General features: G+C 39.4%; 1 protein-coding gene and 1 long non-coding RNA gene across 8 annotated transcripts in view; one reads left to right on the forward strand and one right to left on the reverse strand.

Annotated features, from left to right (window-relative positions):
• On the reverse strand, positions 1 to 8,689 carry CCDC112 (coiled-coil domain containing 112). Of its 4 annotated transcripts, none has more exons than XM_051789408.1 (10): positions 8,521 to 8,689; positions 8,055 to 8,170; positions 6,736 to 6,857; positions 5,011 to 5,100; positions 3,951 to 4,026; positions 2,988 to 3,378; positions 1,788 to 2,195; positions 1,026 to 1,121; positions 361 to 479; positions 1 to 215 (listed from the first exon to the last, which is right to left on the reverse strand). In XM_051789408.1, the coding sequence occupies exons 1-10, from the start codon at positions 8,566 to 8,568 to the stop codon at positions 185 to 187; spliced, it is 1,497 nt and encodes a 498-aa protein (XP_051645368.1). In that variant the 5' UTR covers positions 8,569 to 8,689; the 3' UTR covers positions 1 to 184. The 4 variants fall into 4 exon arrangements, with proteins under 4 accessions (XP_051645368.1, XP_051645371.1, XP_051645369.1 ...); XM_051789409.1 differs by having other exon boundaries at positions 193 to 277; XM_051789410.1 differs by having other exon boundaries at positions 201 to 246.
• Positions 8,572 to 24,371, forward strand: part of LOC127471960 (uncharacterized) — a 22,283-nt gene continuing 6,483 nt past the window's right edge. For all 4 annotated transcript variants that reach the window (XR_007904798.1, XR_007904797.1, XR_007904795.1 and 1 more), the window contains exon 1: positions 8,572 to 8,696. This is a non-coding gene — a long non-coding RNA (uncharacterized LOC127471960). The remainder of the gene's footprint in view (positions 8,697 to 24,371) is intronic.

A 24,371-nucleotide genomic window follows, 5' to 3' on the forward strand; every position in this document is an offset into this window, starting at 1 on the left:
TGTGGGGAAACGTGCTTTTAATGCCAAGGGACATCACGCCCGGCCGGTCCCACAGGCGGCATTCCCAACCCGACACTCTCAAAATACAAAGGGAATACACGTCATGTGTCAAGCCAACTCTGTGCTGGCTCCCGAAAAGTGCTGCTGCTGCTTCCTCTTGCGGCAGGGACAGGCTGGGGCGCAGCTATAGCCCTCCTCTCCAGGCTGGGGCGCAGCTATAGCCCTCCTCTCCAGGCTGGGGCGCAGCTATAGCCCTCCTCTCCAGGCTGGGGCAGCCCTGACAACAAAGCAAAAAGGCATAAAGAGCTCGTACATTAACTGCACCTCTGTCAGGCTACACGTCCAGGGCTCCCTCCTCACCTGTGAGTAACACGTAACAGTGGTTCTGAAGCTGCTGGTGCCATCTCCTTCCTACGTTCTTCCCAGCCCTCGGTAGCTTTGTGCAACTCGGATCGGTCTCTGGTTACCTGAATCTCGACCTCGGAATGAAACAAACAACCCCCCCAAAAATTGATTTTTTTCCTTGATCACAGGAGTTACATTACACTCCTCGGGTCTTCATCACAGAAACAGGTGCAGAGTAAACATAACAGAGCTGGCTAGACAGAACAAGACATTTCCCTCCATACTATCACAGGGAATGGGTGAAACATGAAATCAGTAAGAGGGGCAACAACTGCTTGCTGTCACTAAATTTTAGTAATTTTCCAGAAGCCAGTCTACTTATTTAACCAATAATAGAAAACCATTTCAAAAAATAAAAGCCAGCACCCATAATGCAGCATTCTATGACCTATAGGCTTTACCCAGGTAAATACTGCCATGAGATAAATAAATGCTCATCTTTCGTTTTGTTTTTAAACACAAGAACAACTATGCCTGCTGCATTTTTGTCTCCTGATAACAAGAATTACTTTATCAACCATTTAGATAATTAAAAACCATTGCTTTTTAGATCAATGAAAAAAAAATTGTTTAAACCACCATGCTGCATGCACCTCAGATTACAACAAAAAAAAAGTTACCTTCTCGCTCAACTTTGCCAACTTTTTTTCTTTTTCTTTTTCCTCTATTTCTTTAGCTTGTTTCTGTAAAACCCTTAGCTCCAGTTTATGTAGATCCTGAAATATAATTAATGGAAAAGTAAACTTTTCTTTGGAAGTAAAACAAATGATATAAAGATATATATGTAGCCTTTTCACAGTTAATTATTTTTTGTTTTGAAATTATTGGCATAGTACAGGAAGTTTCACTAGGTAGCTACTTACTATAGCTTGTCCTGCACAAACAAATTATAGTTACGTGACTTTGAAAAAAAATGGAGTAGTTTAAACTCTTTTTATAGAACTCTAGTTTGAATGCTGACAGTAATATCAGTTCTCCAGTAGTGGCACTTATGCTGATATGGGATCTAATTTTACCTAACAGCTACTGAAAGCTGTGAGGATATTAAAATATCTCTTTTTATCTCATCTGCATCCAACACTCAGGTCCTCTGACGTTTTCTACAGCACAGAGGACAACACAGCCCAAGTACTTTTTCTCATTTTTACACCGAAGTAAATAAAACCACTTCTATATGTAGAAAGAAACACGGGCTTGAGTAATCTTGTAGAATTTAGATATTGAGGAAAAGGAACACCTGTGTCTAAAATCAAGTTTCATACTATTTTTTGTCTGCAATAGATGCTGTTTTCATAGTGAATCAATTATGTGTATGAAACTTGGATTTTAAAAATGTTTAACATGTATATAACATATGCATAAATGAAGATGTAATTACGCACACGCTCTTGAAACCTAGAAATTTTTTCTGCAGCAGTTTTCTTCCCTTCCTCCTTTTCAGCTTCCTCTCTCTTCTCAATGTCAAGCTTTTCAAGTTCCTCCTTTACTTTCTTCTGCAAGGTATTCCTTTCCAACAGTAACTTCACGTGGCATTGGCGCTCTTTTTCCTGCCTTTTCTCTCTCTCTTCTAGTTTCAGTTGTGACGCTTGTTCCATTGCAAATGCTATTGCTTTCTCTTTCTTCCATGCTTCCACTGCTGCTTGTTTTCTTTTTCTTTCTTCTTCTGCTTTTTGCTTCTGAGCTTCTTCATGCTGTCGCCATTTTTGCTTGAGCATTTCTTCTGATTTCTCTTTCTCCTTCAAGTTTCTTTCTTTTTCTTCCTGCTGCTTTTCTTTCCACTTCTTAATTGACTGCAAGAGACCGGCAGGAAAAAAATCCAAGGCTTTAATGAAAATTTACAGATTCATATTGATTCAGTCTGATGGAAACATACTGCAGATAGGAATTAGAAGTTTATTTAAGGCAAAACTTAAGGCAAAGAAGCACCTACATATGTTTTCTCACATTTTTTTTTCTATTTTATGGATCACATGGGCAGGTTTAATAGATGTCTGCTAAACCTGTTTCAGTTACAGCAATTATAATAACTTTGAGTACTTATGAATGTTGGTGTAATATGCTTTTTCAATACAAACATATTTCAGTTCCTATTTTTCTCAAATTAACAATTCAACCTATTATTTCATAATAGTTTTTATGTCAGTGCATCCTTTACTACTCAGAGGGATAGTTTTTTAGAGAATCATAATTCTGTATGTCAGTCTGGTCTGGCATAGGTAGATTGTCTATAGAGAGGGACCAACATTCCTAGGGACAAATGTAATAGGAACTGTAATTTCAGATAGGATCACTTGCTGCACCGGGATTGGTATCTAACTTGCCAGACCACTACCACCAGAAGCATTTATAACATACTTTGCAAATACACAGCTCACTTCAGTGTGTTATTAGGTCTATGCTTATTGGTAATTAAAGACAAGTACTTTTGGCAAGTTGAGGATGCCAAAGACCTCAGTTATATACCAACAGAAATCCATCTAGCACTACCACCAGAGAGGCAGATACAAAAATAAGAAATGAATGTATTTTAAAAATAAGTACTTTTTCTTAAATCTCCAAAAGCCCTAAAGGGGTTATTTTACCTCTTTCTTTCTTTCATGTAAAATTAGAAATTCTTGATACCATTTGTCATGCTGTTCAATATCTTCTTTTGTTCTTCCACTGAGATACTGAAGGGCTTTATCCATGTAAGACAGCCTTCCTCTGTATTTAGTCCGTACTTTCAGAAAATTTTGATGATCATAATCATCCCAGCCTCCTTGCCGCCCTCCTGTTTGCTGAAGGAATCTTTCAAACTCTACTACTTCTTTGGGTAGACGATTTTCCAGTGTTTTATCAACTGTAACCCTGGCTGATGGTAATGTCAGAACTTTTTCTGTTGTTAAGCTGCCTAATGCCCACAGTTCCACTTTTCTCTCAAAGAGATTGAGCTCATTAATGGTAGCTTTTTCCTCTTTCAAAAGCTGTTCATATCTGAAAGTGACAAACACTGCAATGTAAGAAAAAAAATCCAGTATTCATTGTCCATTCACCAAAAATGAATTTTGGAATTGTTCAATGCCACACAAAAGCTATTCTTCAAAGATTAAGAACTGAAGTGGTAACAGCACAGTTGTAATGATCTGATAATAAAGCACTACACAATAAGAATTAAGTTACCCTTTTACTGAAAGCAGACATTTATGGCACTCATACAACTAACTCAATCCCCTCCTGACACCAGTAGAGAGGAAGGAAAATCCCCACAAACCCACTCAGAAAACAGAACAGTCATCAACAAAACCCCCACAATCTAATGTCTTCCGCAGCCTTTCTCTAAAAACCCTTTTCTCAGGCAAATGGTTGTTACATTGGAATGCTGGAATAGTCCGTCTGAAACAGAGTTTATCAGGATTCTAACGTTATAGCTCGTGCTTTGATTTACGTACCACAGGAATCACTAGTAAAAGAGTAAATCTAAAGAGCAGTTTGCTGGACTAATGCAAAGTTTTCACTGCGTATTATGAAAGCACTTTTTCTTGTAGTTGAAGCATGTATAAACATACATTTGCCTCTGTTCCTCTTTAAAAGCATTGATTGCGTTTTCAGTTTCTTCCATCATTTCCTTGAGCTTGTCAACAACTAAAAGAGGAAAAGAAAAAAAGCATATAACTTAAGAAGTCTACAGTATTTACCAGCACTTTCCAGAAATGCAGAGACTTTCAGGACACGTATTTCAGTGCACAAAAAAGCATGCATTTCCATCTCAAAGAGCCTTAAAAGACAGACTCTTATTTATTCAAAAAGTGTGTTTATGCAGTGACTTAGCTAACTAGATGCAAATCCCAGTATAAATGTTTATTTCCATTAAAGAAGTCTCATTTTGACTAACCCTCAACTGATTGTCTGAATAAGACAGCCTTATCCCTAAAGAGTTATGCTTTTGGTTTTTTATAAGTTCATAAACAGTTTATGCAGTTACTGACTTAAACACACTCAAATCTTTGGTTTATACCAGGCTGTAGCAATCCTATTTAGCCTGCAGGCCACTACTTTTACAAAGCTGACAAAAAACCATCAAAGTAAGACTGTCCTGTGCTCTCAGCATGCTGTAGTCCTGACTTTGAGAAAGAAGGTAAGACAGTTTTCCAGAGAAGATTGCTTTTGTAATGGTAGAAAAAAGTTTTAGAATCTGTTTTAAACCAGCATAAATCTCTGTGGATACATACTGAACACATAGTTTAACTAACCTGGGTTTTGGTAAACTTACATAATCTAAAACTCTTATTTCAGCTTTCATGCCTTGCTAGTTCTTGGTATCTTCACTGACATCTTAAGAAGATAATAATTTTTTTTTTGTAGATAAACACTGAATAAATGAAATGAGATGCATTTTATCTAGCATCACAAAGCCCTCAGCTAGTAGGAGGGCCTCAACTTAAGCTCCACACAAGGTAGTAGAGTATCACAAGCAAATGGTTCTTTTAGTGCCTATTTCCCAAAAGTTTCAAACCATCTTACCTGAATAAGTTGCAGCATTTGCTATAGAAGGACAACGACAAGTCCAACTATGCAAGAAACCTGTATGTAGACAAAAATGTTTTTAAATCTGTCACCATGACTTACATTCTGGTGTAGGCTTCACATCCTTTAATTGTTGCTGAAGTCTCTTCACATTGTTTTGTATTTTTGATAGCTGCTGCAGGATTTTAGCTTCTGTTAAACAAAATAAAGTGCTGATAGTTCTAAGTTTCTCTGTGCATTAAATTCCACACAAGAACAAGACCAATGAAGTATCCAAAATATACTGGGGATTTAATCTAAGCAGGGACACCAATTGTGTTTGATCATAAGAAACTGCTGTAATATCTGTAACTGCATGTAGCTGACCACATGGTCCTTGCACCTCCCCACACAGCATCAACAGATTTTAAAATTAGTAGCTCCCATTTCCAAGGGGGAGTCTGGAGAATACTGCCTATGTAGATGATAACTTCTCTAGAGTTTTGAGGGCAACTTTGACCTAGGCCTCAAAACACTCGCCTATGAAGAGAAAGCAAACTTGGAAGGTATATGTGAATGAACTGCTTCAATGAGATTTATTTGTTTGCTGTGTTAAATGAGGTAGAATCAATGTTTTTGTGTACTCCAAGCATGCGTGCATTTATTTGCTTTTTTACCACTTGGTTCCTCCTCAGTCCATAAATCAGATACTGAGAAGGACGAAGTTCTGGATACATCTTAGGTACTAAGGAGCTGTATCTTCCATCCTAAAAGATTTGGTTTAAGAAAGGGATAAGAGATTCCAAGACCTAAATGTAACAAAAAGTAGCTAAGACATGACCCTACTGGTTCCTGCTGAGACTACAGAAAGTGCAAAAGCACACAGATCATGCCGAAGTAAATGGAAATTTTGAGTATTCTTGTACATACTCTACAAGATCATACTCCAACATTCCTTCACATCTCACATGAAGTGTCTTACACCTCTCATCGCTGTCCACTTTGTTATCTCATAACATTATCTCCATTCATACTTCCATGCTCCCTTCTTACTCCTGTAAAATTTTCTGAATTTATTAGCTTAGTCATTTTTTAAAAATACTTACATTTCTTAAGGACTGCAAGATGTAAAGGATGTTGTAAGATTCCTTAAAGATGCATATTAAAACATATGCAAATTCATAAGGTAAGTGTACTTTTAGTTGTCTCTACATTCCTTTCCTTTCTTCACTTATTTTGATCTATATCAGATGACATAGCATGATTTATCTGATTACTTTTTAAAGAATCCAGGAACTGTGATCAGGGAGTAACTTTTTTTCTAGAATTATATTATTAGTCTGTAAGTGGAACAGATACTATAGGACAGACTGTGTACCATCTCACAGTACTATTTAAACTAGGAATAGTCATGACCCAAAAATTCAAAAAAATGCAAACACAGAACTGTTTATATTTAAAGACAGCAATCAGTGTGTGAATGTTACGGTAAGAATGTATTTATTGTTTGTTGGCTAGACTACATTAGAGTTTGCAATACACGCATAAAATTGACTCCAAGTTTCTGGAACAGTACCTTTCCACCAAAGTTTTGGGAGTGGTATCTCTTACATTCAAGATTAAAAGAAAATATAGAAGGCCCAAAATGTTTATACTTCTGAATTTTGCAAGTGAGTTGTGGAAGTGTTTATAAGCAGTACACATGGTGAAATTATCACACTTATCAGTACGTAGCTTCCACCTAAACTAATCTCTCTGCACTGCTGATTATTAAACCACTTACACAAACAACAGCAGATTAAAGAAAAAAAAAAGGCAAACAATAAACCGAAATAAAACCCCACTTACTTTCCGTTTTTCTGCTGACAGTCATGCTGTGTTCCAGATCCTCTAGTATTCTGTATTCTACCCTGAAATCACTCTTCTTATTATAAAGAAGTCCACTTTTGTCTTTTTCTATATTTGCAAGCCTAGAAAAAAAGGGTGCCGCAGTGAGAGGGCACGAACACTCAGCAAAGCCCCGAAATTTTCTAAGGTTAGCATGCAGCTGAGGCTATGTCAACAGGACTGTCTGAGATTTTTTACAAATCCCTGGTTTGTTCCTACAACTGTTTTCAAGGAAAATCTTTCTGCAGTTACAAGACTACACACCAAAGTAACTCAAGAACTTGGACGAGAGAAAGAAATTAACAAGGAAATCACCTCGCTGATAGGCAGCGGTTCACACACTGAAATAGCCTGAAATTCTATGTGTGTCCTCACGATCTGAAAGCCTTATGAGAATTTTCCCGGAAAAGTGCAGGCAGACAGGCTGTATTAATACAGTGGCACACCTAGATGGAGCCCCAGCACAAACAACACTACAGAGGGACAATGAGGCACAGTTGGATGGCATGACTCATTTCAAGCTGCTTAGGAACATCTACATTACCTAGCAGTCAAATTTGGAGCCATATCCCAGCATCCAGGGTGAAGTCAATTCAGTCAGACAGTGTAAAGCACTGCTGTGAGACTTAAGTGCCACTGTTCATTCTGGATTCACAACTACAAAGGTCTCCTTCAGCCAAGTGGCTACACCACTATTCTGCCATCACTATTCCTCATAAAGCTCATCCATTCAAGAAGAAAATTCCCTTTTCTTTCAGCCACCAGTGTAGTTGTTACCAGCACTTAGTCAAGATGTAGGGAAACAGATTTATATCACTTCTGTGCCTGAGCTGTCTTGAACCCTCATTTTCCAAAGCAGTGGCCTAAATATTTTAGATGAAGTCTTTCAGTTTTCTCTGAAGGAGCTGTTGTAATGCTGCTGCAATTCCCCTTTTGTTAGTATGTCTTAAGGGCTTTAGTTCCTTAGAAGTGTAAGCACAGCTGAGTAGGAAAACTGAGAACTCAATTGTGCCACACACACACTTCCTTTTTTGTGCACCTAAAGCAGTTCTTACTAAACAAGATGACTGGCCGAAGTCCAAATAGCAGTAAGAACAACAGGGCATTTTGGAGCTTGTAAGCCTATCCTGAACTCCTGTAACAACCACAGTAATTTTTCTGAGCTCCTGAAAAGGAAACCTTAGCCTGAAGATTTCATTACTATATGTTCTTATTTAAACATCAAGTTAATGCTACCTCCAGAACAGAATGAAAACATACTTATGAAGTGTTTAACTTACTGAGCTTTTAGCTTTTCTGCACTTCTTATGAATTCAACTTTCTTAGCTGGCTCAGCTTTCATCTTCCAGTTCTGAAATTGCAGACCAGCACCTGCAGCGCTGGAACAGCCCTCATTCTGTAGATAACAAAATAAAGTATTATTCACAACCAGTATTTTTTTAAATGCTCGTTCGTTAGTTTTAAGCAGACAACACCACAGTGCAGAGTGACAGCACCACTTCTGTTTTCTGCTGGCGCCAGTCAACTAATTTCCAGCCGCACAGGTACGAAACTGGAGTGACGAGTGACGGCGGGCTGGTGACCGCACACAAAAAAGCACTCCTTCAACAGAGAAATGAAACATCACCGGCTTGCTTTAGCAGAGGCTGCCATTCCGCGGCCAGCCCCACAAACCCGCGCTGCTTCCTACGTGTTCCCGTTGGAGGCTCATCCCTCCGCCCCGCCGGGACACCGGGAGGCCTTTACCTGTTGCTGCCCGGCAGCCGCCGCCAGGGCCGTGGCCAGCGCGGCCATGTTGCCGCCGGCTGCGCTGAGGGGAGGGGCGGCCGCGCCTGTTCCTCACACGATTTAACTCTTTTTTTTCCCTTTCTCAGCTGCCGTAGGGCTGGTGTTGCTGGCCCTGGTTTCGTCTGTGTCGAGATGTAAGGCTTTGTATTGATTGCTCTCTTCAGGAAGACTGGAATGTGCCCTCATTGTCCTGTCAGAATGTAAAGAGTTCCACGTTATCCAGTAAATTTTTTTGGGACTCTCAAGATCACGTTTTTCACTCATGTTTTTACGAATGAAAGTTTAAAATGAGTTGCCATTTAGCATTTATGTGGAGTGGAAATAATTAATCATGCAGTGGCTCTCCTAGCTAAAGAGATTTTAGGAACTGGTGTTTTCCCAGCTGCAGAGCACAACAGCACTCATAGATGCTGGCCGGGCTGCCTAAGCTGAAGACACTTTTTTGCCTAATTTATGTTTTTAACAGCACTTTCCTGATGCATTTTCCTCTTCATATTTTTTGACTGTACTAATATTTGTTCTCTTTGTATTTGGTGAACGGGAATTAAAAAGTAAAGGAGAACAGTTCAAAACCTGAAAATAGTTGTCAGCATAAATTAAAGAGGATTGTTCTCACAGATTGTTACCTGGAATGGCTTGTAAAAGTATTCTCTCCATGGCAATGCTTCAAAGTCTTCTTTACCTTGACCTTCACTATTGGATGTAAGAGGAAAAAGTTGGTAGTGTTAGTATTTGCTTTCTTTTGGTGATTGTCAGCCCTTCCAGGTTTTGTTGCTGTGATCAACAAATTGGCCACTGGCCAGGGACTGCCCCACTGGAAGCACCTGTTTTCAAGCAAGTATTTAAGTAAGGTGTCTCCACTCATAGTGTAATTCAGATACTGCTCAGTTGTTCACCAGTTTCCAGATAGACAATCCCTATTATTATTTGCCACACGCTTTACTTGTGAGTTACTCAGAATCCCGAGAACTTTACGCAGTTGTGCTGGAAACCATTTGCAGGGATATTTCGGGTATCAGAGCAGAGTTAGACTTGGTTACTTCTGGCTTTGAGCACCAGGGAGTCAGACATCAAGTTGTGATGCTGGTATAAAGATGAACCTTGGCTTCCAGCTGTGTCAGGACATTACTTCATTCCCTTGGTGGAGTAGGACTCATCTCATCCCCAATATGCCTGCAGTGGGTTGACCTTGACTGGGCACCAGATGTCCACAAAGCTGCTCTGTCACTCACTCTGCTCAGCAGGACAGGGGCAGAAATAAGACGAAAAACTCATTGGTTGAGGTAAAGGCAAATGCCACTCTCAGAAGCAAAGAGAAGCAAAAAGATTTATTCCCTCCTTGCTCTTAGTAGGTGATGTCCAACCACCTGTGGAGGAGTGTGGCCCCAGTACATATTGCAGTTGCTTTAGAAGGCAAACACCTTAATTAAAAAATACACCACACCTTAACATTTGTTTTTACAACATCATATGGTATGGAATATCCCTTTGGTCCTTTTGGGTCAGCTATCTGAGCTGTGCCCCAGCTTCTTGCCCACTCCAAGCCTACTGGCCTTTAGGGGAGATGTTGGGGAGAGAGCCCTGATGCTTCCTGAGCACTGTTCAGCAATAGCCAAACACTGGAGTGGTCTCAACACTGTCATGGCTACAAACACAAAGCACAGCTCTATGTGAACTGCAACAGGGAATGTTAACTCCATCCTAGCCAGACCAAATACAATGCCACAACTCCTGGATGACCTCTGTGCCCTTTTTGTAAACAGGTAATCTAAATCCAGAAGAAACAAGCTAGATAATTACATAATTATGTCCTGACCTCTCCCACATTCTTTCTCAGCTTAGTTTGGTGTTTGAAGGCCATGAATCCCTGACTTTTCTGCGTGTTTTGCTTCATAAAATATTTCAGGATTTTGCGAAAATGTGAAACATGGAAATACACAAAATAAAAGATAAAGCTGTTAAGATTTAAAGTAACAGGGTATACATAGAACAGAAAAAAAAAGGCGAAATAACAGGGAAAAAACCCCATTAACCTGGAAGATGCAGTGCTAGCAGTCAAACAATTGATCACAGTCACTTTATTTATGCAGGAGGCCTTCTGTTGTAGTGTTGGTTCAGAAGTATCTGATATTTTCTGAAATTCTTCAAGCCAAATAGATAAAAAGGACTGCACCAGAACATCATATTCCCATCCGTGAGATCCTTGAGGAAACCACCTTTCTTACTGGGAGAAATAAGTATCCACTTTTTGGAGTGGTTTTTTTTTTTAATTGGTGCCTCTGAGACCTCGGCAGGAATGCCTTAGGACAGTTGTATTAAGCAGAAAAGACAGACACTGTTAGAAAATCAAAATCAAATCGATTTTAAAGAGAACAAGTAAATTAATGATCAGAAAAAATCAAAACCTTTAACTCTCTGAGTACAACTATCAACTTGTGAAGGTGTTCATAACATTGTCTAGTTATCCCACACCTAGTAGAAACACCTAGTTGCTGCTAACATGAGATTAACTTGTGTTTTTGTTTCTGAAAATGGTATGTCCACTCTATCCTAGCCTTTCATTTGCAGATCAGAATTGAACAAACTCAAGACATCTCTCATAATAAAAAAGAAAATATGGAAGCAAGTGCTAAACAAAAGCTACTGCTGGTACATAGATGATATATGCTTATTCTGGGGACCTGTAATAATAGATTGGGAGGAGGGGTGGATAAGCAGAGTTGGGAGGTCACCTGATAGGTACACCAGCAGTGAGTGTAGTAGTGCAGATGTGAGCAAGGATCGTACAGTTCTTTACTACGAAGGCAGGCTGCTTTCATTTCTTTAGCTTTTGTCCACCAGGTGTCATCTGAGAAGCATCTGATAGCTACTAAGGGCAGAGCCTGCATCCAGCCCTTAAGCTGTCTCTCTCTCTCTCTTTACGGGATGATCTGGCCACATATTGACACCATTAGCTCCTCTTTAATTGATAAGGCCAGAGTCTTGTCGCTTCTCACTTTGAGACCTGGCCTAGGGTGCTAGCAGACCTGACAACCTGGACACACAAAAGTTTGTTGCTCTGCAGCTGTAGCCCAGTGTCAGTGCCCCCCCAGTACCTTCTCCTGCCACTGCCTAACTTGCCCCAGAAATTGAGAAACTCCAGACTAGGCAGTGGCATTATAGATTCCTTTTCTGTTTCCCAGATGAGTCCCTATTCCACTCACCCTAACTCATTTTCTCATAGAGCTGTGTTGCTTTAGGTCCCTGCTTGGTGGCACGAAGGCAAGGAATATAGGTGGCAGGAAAAATAATTTTAAAAAGTTTCCTCTCCTCCTCTCGCCTTGGCTCACCTCACCTCGCCTCCCCTCCCCTCCTTCCTTTCCCCTGGTTGAAGTCTAGATTTCACACTAAAATTGAAGTGGAAGACAAAAGAGGAAATGAAACAAAAATCTGGACAAACCCAAGAGTTCCAAATGAACAGGAGCACAAAATTTTAATTTCTTCACTTTCTCCTGATTTATAGCTATGTAAATGAAAACTGGATATTTATTCATCTTATTCATTCCTTTTTTACTCTAATTCTATATTTCCTTTTTTTCTCCCCATTCTCTAGAACTTTTTAATGTATTTTCATGTTATCTCCCATTCTTGCCTCTTTTGTAATTACGTCCTTATTCATCTCCCTTTTCTGTTATAAAAGGAGAAGGAAAATGTTTCCCACAACTGTACTCAAGACAAACAAGAAGAGATTGCAGGCATGCCAGCAAACAAACAATTCCTAATGTGTTGCTTAAGCCTCAAAGGTTTTCTTGAAAATCATTTGGAATGTGATGAAGGTGCTAGTTCTGAGTTCAGGTCCTAGTGTTCCAAAATACTGTCCTTAGATCTGGCAAGCAGAGGACAGAAATGTGCTCTGGCAAAATTACAGAAAATTTTAGACTTGGCCAAACCTCAACACAGCAGAAAAGTTGGATGCTGTCCCTGGTACACATTTGTAGATTCAATCAACAACCTTAGCAGCTGCTTGTGTTTGAAACTGGCACAACTCTATAGGTCACACTACTACATCAGTCATGCTGGGGCTTTAAGACGTTACTCAGCAGCTGTCTCTGCCACTTCTTTTTCATCATGAGTTTTTAGTTTATCAGCAGCTATGCTGCTCTTCTGTAATGTTATTAATGCAATCAAGTGTGAAGGACTTTCTTTTGGCTTTTCTTTGGCTTCTGCAAAAAACTGGCAGTCTACTTTGGGCTGTCAGGAGCTCTTCTTCTCCCTGTCACTTAAAGGCCAAGAGTCTACTAACTCAAATATGTCAGAGGCAGATAAATCAGAATGTGTTATCAGTCAGGTTCTCTAGGGAAGCATGTCCTTCAAAAAAGAAAGGGATTCCTAGATGCATGAGTAAAATGACTAGCTGGCAAAGCTGACCTATAATAGGAGCAAGTGCAAGGATATTTGTGCACAAAAGTAAAACTGACATACACAAATAAAGAGAACCGCCTGGTCTGTCACAAGTGCATGGATTAGCATTGCTACAACTGGAAGTGTTTAACAGTTTCAGCACTAATTTAATAATGAGCACATTAAAAGTCCTAATTTTTATTTCTCTCAGTTCTGGTTGCTACAGCTTGCTGCGGTAGCTATGAGAGTTGAGTGATTAAATTAGTAACCAGAGTTAAATTTTTAATCAGAATTAAAAAGATACAGTTTAGAATGTTGTACTTCTACATTTTTTATTTGTAGTTACTGTAAGTCCTTATGCTTAAGCAGCTGAATGAGCATTAGTGTGACTTGGGACTCTAATTGCACAACCAGTACAGCAACACATATGTCAGTCACAGTCACAATTTTTGCCTTTGTTTTTCTGGATATATGACTGAAAGATACAAGACACACTCACTGCTAGTTGACATGGAAACAAGTCTTTGTGGTTTAAAAAGGCAACAGATAAACAAGAAGTCCATTTACAGAAAATAAAAAAAAGAAATATTGTCAAAATTCAGATTAAAAAATAAACTTGACATGGGGACAACATTTACTATTTTTATGGCCACCATAAGGCTATCCCAGTTTCACAAATTATCCTGGATTTCAGTACCAGAGAGTTAAACATTGTGGGTTTCACAGATCGACTCTTGCAATGAAAACAAGCAGTTTGCTAGCAGATTTTCTTTGACCAACACCCATTTATCAAAGAGATGCAACTTCCAGACCATATTAAATATTGCCTCTACTTTTACACCTGGCTTCAGAACAGTGTACTATAAAATGTGACAGTACCAGTCCGTGCCAATATTACATCAAGTAAAGGTTTGGGCAAAAGATGAAGTAAAAATTTGTAGGCATAAGATAGGATCTATTTAAGAGGAAAGGATATGGTGAGGACCTTCAACACATTGTCCTGTTCCCATGCTCTTTCCTGCTATCTCTCATGTGGAGTGTACAGTCTCAAAGTCATGTTATGCTGGCATAAATACTCCTGGTTTCTGTCCTGTTCATGCCCCAGTGAAGTCAGTAGAAATGTTGCTGTATGAACAAGTTGACACAAAAAGCATTTATGTCTAACTTGATGCATTTTGCTAGGGTTTTTGACAGGTTTTTCACCCCCAAACACTACAGAAGCAATATTGACAAGCAATTAGAGAGGAAATAGAGAGCTCCGGAGGCTTTAAGGTCTTTCATATTGCCTTAATTTTTAATTTTTAATTTTCCTTGATTTTAAACCGGTGCTTAGAGTGAGAAGACATCCAGTGGAAAAACTTGAAAGCAGGCAACAGGGAGACTACCTGTTACATACACAGGAACTGATCTGGTAGCCTAGATACCATTGACACCAGTGTTGCGGTTCTCAGCATAGCTCCAGGAAGCTGAGACTGTGAGAAGAACCCAAAAATACTCTGCATAGATGATCTGCAGATGTGTTTGAAGACATTGACCTCTTTCATATTTGTCCAACAAGAAGCACAACGTAACATAAATATTTTTTTTTCTCTTGGATTGCTACTACTCCATAGCTACTGTAGAATAATCTGCATAGGCATTATTGATTCCTGTCTGCAGTAGCCTGAAATTAGAAAAGGTTTGAAATGAGCCAAAAGGGAAAATTAATCCCATGAGCATTTTTACTCCAATGAACCTTTTACTCTTCTTTTGGAAACCTCTAATGTCAGGCAAGTGTTGTGCTAACAGGGGTTGAAAATGGTATAACAGTAAGTGACCCAGGGTCAAACTGAGATTAGCAATTACATTGTGTTCTTGTATTTTTTATTCTTTCCTATTTGTGCTTTTTGCTTTTCTTGGGGTATCAGATTTTTGTGCCTTTTAAAGTAGAAAATGACAGCAAAGCACTTTTGATTAATTCCTGCCTGTTCTTGCCAAATATCAAGCTGTTGTTTTCAGTGAAAATGAACAGACTATCAAGGTGTACGAAACACAGTCACTTGAATGTAGGTGAAGATAATTTTTACATGTGTAATGTGATATCAAATGTGTAAGGTGCTGGAAACAGCTGGAGTGAAATAGCTCACGGTGGAGGTGCAGTGACAGAGGATGTCACTCCTGCCTCCAGCACAGCTGCTCAGGGGGCTTGAGGCAGGTCACGTAGACACCACTGGCCCCTACACGGAACATGCATCCAGTGTGTAGAGCTTGGGGAGCTTGTGTGGATAGTGCTGGGGCATTGCCACACATCTTAGGAACAACTGTGTTGAGAATTGCATGTCAGCATTTGTTCAACCACTACTTTGGAGCACACAAGATCAAATAAATAATCAAATCTGCATTTGTGCTGGGCCTGCTGTTAGACACAACTGTAAAACACATGATTTAGGAAAAAAAACGTGCAAACATATGCAAACACATGGAGTGTGCGTATAGTATCTTAACCCTGTTAACATGGACCACAAACCTGGAGGTCGCACTAGTCTTCTGTTAGATAATCCACAGAAATGTGTTTGCTTGGAAAAAAAAACAGCATTGTGGGGCACAACAGAGAAAGTGAGGGATGCATGCTTAATTTCTCCTCACAAACAAGCTCTTATATCAGGCTGAGCCATGCTTCAGGCACTGATAAGGAAATGCAGGAAGTCATACAATGAGATCTTTTCCTTTGATGAAGTCTGTAAGAAGGGGTAATGCTGCTGATTACACCTCTGAGAGGAAGCAGCCTGCCATATATACTTTTGGAAGATAAGAGGCGTGAGAAATGCGAGAGGCCTAACTATATGTTACAGAACTTTCTGTCAGATTGGGGAAAGAATACGTAGTACAGTAGATATCATATTTATAGAATAATACAAACAGATGGGACTGTTAGCAGCAAGAATAATTCATCAGCAGACAGGCCAGGATAATTAGACGGTTTTATCTGTGTATGAGCAAAACCCAAAATCTAAAGGTCAAGCTGAGATTACAAGTGGTTTTAATGCTGGTGAGAGTAGTGTGCTCACAAAGCCAAATGGGTGTCCTGGTGTAGGCTGTTCTGCAACACTGCTGAAAATAGCAGCCACAGGTTTCCACTTTTTTCTGTGTTTCCCATGGATAGTAATCACAGGCACCATCTACTTCCAACATAAATCTTCACAGGACACTTCCAAACTCCACTCAGGTGGGTTGTATCTAGAACTAAGGCAGCACTAAAGATTACTTAAAGCCACTTTTGCCCCTCCTGCTTTCCTCCTTGCCTTCTGGCTCGGTGGTACTTCAGTACCCACAGGAGAAGGAACCAAAAATGAGCTGTAGGATGCCAGGGCTTTTCTCTTGTCAAAAGGCACATGTTTGTAAAGTGATGAATACATACTTGGGAGTGCTATATTAATAAACAAATGGCAGTTACTACACAAGCCAAACAAAATATAGATGGGCACCTTTCGCAGATATTTAGCCGAAGCTATGTTGAGAGAGATATTAAACCCCTGAGTATACAATAGTCCATTTAGAAGCATATTATCAATTGGTACATGATGAAGGCTGGAAAACATCCCTAAAGTTCAACATTCCCTTGGAAACTATTTCACTGCACAATTACACCATTAAGCAAACTGTTATGTGCTCTGACAGAACTTCTCAGGGGATTTTCTCCATTTCCAAGCAAAGTTCATATTTCTCTTTTTTCCCCCCATAGTGTCATTTTATTCATTGGAGAATTCCAGTAGGATTGAAAACACTGTCTCTCCTTCTGACTTCTTGTCAAGAGCTATTTCCATTATGTTTTCTTTTAAGGAGACCAAGTGTGGATCCTGACCATTCCTGCAAGTCAGATTACACTATCAGAGCATGCCACTCTATTGAGAACCTTTAGTATCCCAGTTACAATGCTGAGGATAACTACAGTTTATGACAGGGCACTATGAATTGTCTGACCCCTGCTGTGCATGAGACGAATTGTCCTTTTTTTTCGACTGTACCTCTGTTGACCTTCTCAGGTTTTGTTTCTAAACTGGTGTTTTTCTGTCACAGCAACACAATGAGCACTCAAATGAGTACCATTTGCTGGGATGTGGGAATACCCCTGTGGCAAATGAACGTGCAGTGAGTCACACTGATGCTCTGACACTGATGATTTAATGTGATTTGAAAAGTTTCCCTGCTTGGAGAACTACAATGCAGTGAGATGCATGGCTTTAGCATCTTTGCATCTTTGTGTTGGAGGCCTCTATTAACTCAGCAGCACATCCACACTAGAATTTCAGTACCTCTTCAAAACAGAAGCAATCCTTCTAACAACCTGCCTGTGTGTTCTAGATCCTGCCATGCATTAGAGGTCACTTTGTCTTCTCCCAAAGTCAGCTAAAATGACCCAGAAGGATTTTCCCCATGTACCCATCTCTCAGGTAGCAAAGAGCTGACATTTTGTCTCTTTCATTCCCCATCTGCTCATTGCCCACAGCTGGGGGACAGAATATTTGGAAATGTAAGAAGCTATATATCTGGAAACTGCTGTGTTTGTTGGGGATCTGGCATGGTGAGTTCCACCATGCGAAACACAGTTTACCTACAGACCAAAAGCTGTGGTTCTCCTTTCCATTCTGCCTTCAGTCTCTTTATGGGTGCAATCAATATGGTCTGAGTGTCTGCCAGGTTATTTTTCACATCACAGTTGCTTCTATTGTGTTTGCACTAATAAAGGCTCCTGCAAGGGTAAGGGGAAAGGCACAATGATGTGTCCTTAGCCATGAAGTCAAAAGGAAATGCTGAGCCTTTCAAATCTGACTCTTAAGTGTCCTGTCACAGCTTACTCTCAGAAATACGCAAATGGAAGTGACCAAAACATATTTAAAGCTCTTACATGGCTTTGCTTTTATCAGGTGAGATTGTACTTGGGTGGATGAAGAAGCAGGTGCTGACATTGCCCTTCCTACCACTGGTACTGGACCATCTGCAGGAAATAAGAGCTGTTTTTTGGCCATGGGGACACTAGTTCAGACTGAGCCTGTGCCTGTCTGCTGTGTCATGTCACTTATAGTGTATGTTAGTATTAAATCCTAGTCCAAGTGTCAAATCCCATAACCAGGTACATGCACAGGTAACTTGACATGGCTGAGTAGGTCCCCCATAAAACAAATACTTGTGGTCCAAGACTCCAAGGTACTGAGGAATATGTTACACAATCCCCATCCCAGTACTTCATTGGTAGCCTCAGGACACATTCTTGTGGGAACCTACTGATACATATATATGTTCTGGTTTTAAACACTTCTAAAAATAAGCTTAACTATCATTTCTTATCTGACAGTTCTATCTTATCTCTCTTTATTGTACATTATCAGAATGCTTTCCTTATATTGCTATGTCTGGTGTGCCAGAAAGGTTAAAACCCTGTTTATAAAGGTTGCAGAGGAGCAAGGAAATTTAAAGAAAGATAACTGCTTGGGTCACAATCAGCAGTTAGAGGAAAGGGAATTTACAGATGCATGTGCAACCCCAGTGCAACTCCTGAGACTTAAGGCACAGGAACTAATGTTAATCCAAAACATAAACATCAAATTCTTCCAGTTGGTTTTTATCTATAATAGCAAAGCTTAGAACATTTCAATCATGGTGTGGTTCAGTGTGCTAATTAGTGAGTCAGGCCATGGCTCTCAATATGCACTTCTTCTGAGTTAGGCTCCATCTGACCAAAACAATGTTGCATTAAACACAGCATCCACAAATAAATGTGATACAAAATCATACTGATTGACCAAACCCCAGACCGGTGTCTGAGATGTCTAAGCATTCCTCCCGATGTGTGGTAAACCTTCTGTGGGAAGCACCTGAGATGGCAGGAGCTGTCAGAGCTCATGAAACATCATCAAGCCTATCTGTTTTCTCTCAGTAAATGCCATTTTCTCTCATGCTACAACCAGTCCTGAGGACATTTTCGCACTGACTGCACACGTGTATGCCATCTGCTGGGTGCTGACTGGGAGGCAGGGACACTGCCTATGCAGTTTCCCTGCACCATGGAGGGTAGGCCCACCTTGGGCTCTTTTGTTCCAAAGCCAAATGCTCCCCATCTGAACTAAAGCAGGTGTTGCCCTTATTATAAAGGCTAGTAATTAGCAATATTGATAAATTTACCTGCATTTGCATTAGTACTCTCAGTGGATATAATTGAAAAGCTGGTTTAAAGCAGTTACTGTTGCATTTTCATTTGAACTGGCTGAGCAAAAGCCCATTGTCTAAAAGCCAGAGGTGGATCAGTATTACAAATTTTATGCATTGCTTGCAGAACTGTTCCAGAAAACTGCACACTCTGAAAATATTAATGACGTAGCCAGAAACCGGATCGTAAACACTTTTGATGCATGTGAAATTAGGGGGCTTAACTACTGTTATCTTCAGAACTGCCTAAATGGTTAGCAGACCAGAGCATAATTGTGTTTATGTTTTGAATAAAATACAATCCAATATAAAGATTAACATAAATATTTAAGCTGAAAAAAGTCTTAAATGTCTTCTGGAAAATAAAAATAAGTAATATTGATAGAGAAATCAATCAAATAATCTAATATTGAACTGGTCCTACAGAATGCCTGTTCACATTTTGGAAGTTTTATGCACAATCCAGAAATGTGTAGGCCTCTCACTCTTGATAATATTGGCAAAAGTTTGATTTCTAAGTACAGTTTAAAGTTCTGTCTGTAGAAAAGTAAGAATGTAACACCTGGACTATTCCAATGTAAATCAGGAAGAGAAACATTAATTCTGCTGTTCAAGACGTCTCTTTCATTAGTCTTAAGGACATTTTAGTTTTCCTTGCCTTTTGTCAATATATTAAATGTCTTCCAGAAACTTACCTTAAGGAAGAATATTAACACACTTCCACAGTATCTAGAAAAAAATCAATACCATGCTATAATGTCTGCTCTAAAATGCATCAAATATCACAATGCCTGAGCAGCAGCTCAAATTATCTAAATAAATACATGGACCTCTGCTCTCTAGTTTTTATTTGTTTTTACTGCTGCAGTTTGAAAGTATGTTTAAATATCAATTAAAATGTTAAAAGCATTAAATGAGTCAACCACAGAAGTCAGTGTCCCGTCAGAAGAATGACATGAGAGGCATGCAAGGCAGTTCATAGGGGAAGACAAGACTTGTCCTCTGCTCTTGCATGTGGCAAATCCCTTTAAGGCAATGACTGAGCTTCTGAGGGGCTGCCTGAGGGGGAAATAAGACAGGGAAAGGCTGCTGGAAAACCACAGCCAAAGCTCACAGGGGAATAACCACCCTGCAGCAGAGCGCCCACCATGACCTGGAAGCTCCAGTTGGGACAAAGGCAGAAGTTGTCCCCAGAGGCTGCTGAAGGGCTGCTGTTTTGGGATTGTGGTGAGAACCTGCTCGTGGGATGGTGACCACCTGGAGACACATGGCTGTCCCAAAATAGCTTCTAAAGCTGACAAATGGACTGCAGACATGCTAAGTACATGTGCTTGTCAGGTACCTCTTTACTGGCATCTGACAGATATTTGCAGAAAAGGACTCCATTGTTGTTCTCTGCATCATATAACTCCCGCTATGAATTGCATACTTTAAATTTAGCTTATTGATCTTTTTAACAGGAGAGGATTTACCTTTTATCTTACCTGGGTTTTTTTTTATTTTACCTTTGCCAGCAGAGGCCAAACATGTTAGATATTAGAGGCCAAACCTGACTTTCCTAAGTAAAATAAATTACTTTTGGCAAATAAAGAGGTCATTAGATTAATAGGGATTATTTTTATTTCCTTTGATTGAGTGCAGTTCATAGCAGACATAAAATTATTTCCTTCAGCTCAGCCTTTCTGCTGGCTTAGGAAGCTGCAAGTGTGCTCCTACAGCTTGACTAACTAATATTAGAGTTTTAACTTTTGGGTATCTATTTAACTTCTCTTGTGTCCCAGAATTTTCTGCATGTAGTAAGCTAATTCTGTTTTAATCAGCACCTTTTTTGGCTGGTGTTCTCTTGTTGACTTCTACACAGTTGATCTGGTAGACCCAGCTACGGGTCCCTCCCTGCTGTTGAGGGACCTACTACCTACAGCAGGGGCATTTGCAGTAGAATATGTTTCAGACAAGCACAAATCTGCCAGGAATCCTATTTAAAGACCCAGGTGCTGCAGCCTGAGGTGTTAAAGTAATTAATTTCTTTCTGGTTAGTTAGAGCTAGTTTAATGTTAGCTGGGGAATGAATAGACTGCCACCACGAAGAGAGCTGGTGATAATATAGGCAGATGTCATGCCAGTGAGACAAAAAAAAAAAAAAAAGAGCCAGGGATATTCAAGTGGTGCCTCAAATGTTGTGGTGTGGGAGAGGAAGGCCTGATCCAGCACCTCTGGACTTAGTGATGGTCCTTTTATGGCTTTACTCCAACTGGGCCTTGGATACAAATAAGAGCTGGAAAGTGTTTGAAAAACATTACTTTGACAAATAACAATAATAATATAATCCCTTCCTTTTCATAGCAGGCTTTCCTTTATGCCGTTTTGCTTTCAGTGCTTGCTAAAGGCACCTGTGATTTTGCACCTTCTGTGCAAATAAATTCATGGGACCTTACTGGAAGTGTGTGCATGAGCTTTAGACATACCCATGCAAAGTCTAAGCCTGAGCAAAAGTTAGGATTTGTAAAGCCACTTGAAATGAAAGATATTTGCAAATGCAAATGTATATAGTTATGGTAATTTCTTTCCTGATATGGCATGACACTTTTCTCTTAGGAAATTTTACTTCCTCACAAAAAGTGTGTAGATATCCCATTAATTACAATCAGAGAAGACAACATAAATATAGATGAAGTTTTCCTTCAGACACCAGGACCTAAATGCAAAGAAGCAAATTGTTCTGTCCTGTTCTTAATGGGAGTACACTTTAAAATTAATCTGAAAATACTTGCCAATAAATTTGCAATTGCTAAGACTATAACTGTATTGGGACTTTAGTTTTGCAACATTTTTATGGGCTGAATGTTGACACCTCTTTAGAAAAGCATTTTTGTGACTTACATTTGAAATTACATGCAGCCAAGCTGACAGTGCTACAGACACAGTCTCAGCTGTTAGAGCTGCCTGCAAAGCTCCAGACTGTGCTGAAATGTCTCTTTGATAATGAAGGGTGACCGTCTTACAACTTAAAATAGAAGACATATATGTTTTGTTTCCCATATGCCTTTAATACCTTATTCAATGTAAATACTGTGAAATTACTGGGTCTGCCGCGGAAAAAGTCACAGAGGTAGAAAGAAGTCATCAGTTCTGAATTTCTTGGTAGTAAAGCTGTAGGTGCTTGCTGGCTGTTTGCTGTGCCCAGAACTTTTGACCTCATGGCTGACAGAGGTCTGGCAGTGCACCATAAAGAACATTTCACAGGCCTACACAGGGTAGCTACATGTTGGCTCATCATTAGATATATTTATTTTGTATAAAAAAAGAAAGAATCAAAAACTAATTTTCAAACAAAAGAAACTTCCTCAGCTAACGGGGAAACCATGAAGACTTGCCACAAGAAAAAATCTCAAGCATGTATTTAGGGTTTAAAAAACGTGTTTTCCTATGTCTCTGTCCAGAAGGGGACGTTTTCTAAAACAGTGTGGAAGTTACTGAGTGTGGTTTGGGCCAGACTGGGAGGCTGATAATCTTATCTGGCAAAATAAAGGCAGTTTAGTAATCTCGTGGGAAGGGTCTTGCAGTAACTTGTGCACCAGAGAGCTGTTGACTTTGACAGTAAAAAACATACATTCAGTGTGATTGAGTGGTGAGGGTGAATGTATGTGATAGTAGGCCTAGAAAGTCAGTTATCAGTAGGATTGTTATTAGGGATGTTGGGATTAAAACTCATTTGTGTAATTTTGTAATTAGGTGAACGAATCTTAGTTCAGGGGTGGAAAGGTGGTTGGCAATTCATTGGTTGTCAGGTGTGGGAAGTAGTAGGGCAGGGAATAATATTGAAAGAAGAATTAGGGGATTCTTAAGAGGGATGGGCTTGTGAATTGGTCAAAGAAGCTTAAATTCATGGTCATGTTCAAGGGGTAGTTTTTGTGGTTGTGAGGGTTTTGTTAGAGGGGAAGTTGGGGGGGGGGGTGAATGATGGGATTTTGAGTTGAAAGATTAATGAGAAGGCTAGTCATGATGTTAATATAATGAACAGACCAGCTAGGCAAAGTCCACATGAGGTGGATGTGTGTGTGCAAATATGTGTTACACATTCTGTCAGTGTTAGTTCCCTTTTTATGGCAATCCAGTTTTGTATTGATTTTTTTTCCAGGATCTGTTATTTATATGGCATTATTATAATTATGTGCTATTATTGTTATTAATGTGGTAGCATTATTATAATTATGGTATTATTATCACAGGGTAATATTCCAACACCTGATATTTAGTAAACCATAGATGCATTTATGGTTTAGTATGGGAACACAGCTAATCACTATGCTCCCTGCAGGCCTGCTACTTTAAGTTTCCTACTCTGAAGCCAAAACAGGGGGCACATTTGGTTCAAATGATGATACTCTTGACTTGATTCCTGAATTTGTTTGCATCACATATGCATTCCATATTTACACATAAAAAGGCAGGATAGAAGAAAGTCCTGTGACTTGTCAGGTGGGAGAATGATGTACCATTAGGCTACAGAGCTCAGCTTTGCAGAAAATGAGCTTTACGTCAGTACAAAAACATGTTTATCAGATAGAATGTTCACCCACAAGTATCATTGCTCAATTTACCTTGCTTTTATCACATCACATAATTTACCAAGCTTATCTAGTGAGTGAAACAAGTGATTGACATAAAAGATTGCCCAAACAGAAAATGAACTTTGATCAATTATCGGGGAATACAAGCAAGTTACTGGATTTATTCATATCATCTTAAAGTAAAATAAATTATCTAGATTTTTGTCTCTTCTCTGGGGACTTGACACAGTCAATATCGAACTCAAATAAAGAGATATGGGGTTTTTTAAACCCACAAATCATTGTAAACCTGGATATAAATCAAGAAAAATAGACTGCAGCAATATATACTGCAGTGACTAGGCACTCTAGATTACACTTTTTCTATACTTCAAAAATCAAAAAAAGTGGTTGTTGGAAAGAAAGTCAGTAGTGTGAATGAAATAGGCCCATATGGGATTTTTTTGAGCAGTCAAAAGTTATAGGTCAGTTTGATTTTGAACCAGCAATAGCACTATCCTATTACACTTGGTTCCATTTGATTTAGTTGGCTATGATTTACTCTTCAGCTGTTCTCCCATTCGCAGATGTGGCTTGGGTAACTAATTACAACATGTAACTTTTTAACATGTTTTTTTTATTTAGCTGGATTGTGTTCTCCTGCTTTCTTTTATCCCAAGGGATTTAAAACTCATC

The sequence above is a fragment of the Manacus candei genome, unplaced genomic scaffold (genome assembly GCF_025592945.1).
Source record: "Manacus candei isolate 608988 ecotype Guabito, Panama unplaced genomic scaffold, ASM2559294v1 h1tg000027l, whole genome shotgun sequence".
NCBI classification, from domain to species: domain Eukaryota; kingdom Metazoa; phylum Chordata; class Aves; order Passeriformes; family Pipridae; genus Manacus; species Manacus candei.

Excerpts from the sequence above, each read along its gene's own strand:
- CCDC112 (XM_051789408.1), bottom strand. The coding sequence starts at position 8,568 with ATGGCCGCGCTGGCCACGGCCCTGGCGGCGGCTGCCGGGCAGCAACAG. Across the intron at positions 5,101-6,735 it reads TGTCAGCAGAAAAACGGAAA|AAGCTAAAATCCTGCAGCAG; the intron begins GTAAGTGGGGTT and ends TTTGTTTAACAG. Across the intron at positions 216-360 it reads CTGTTACGTGTTACTCACAG|CTGCGCCCCAGCCTGGAGAG; the intron begins GTGAGGAGGGAG and ends GGAGGGCTATAG.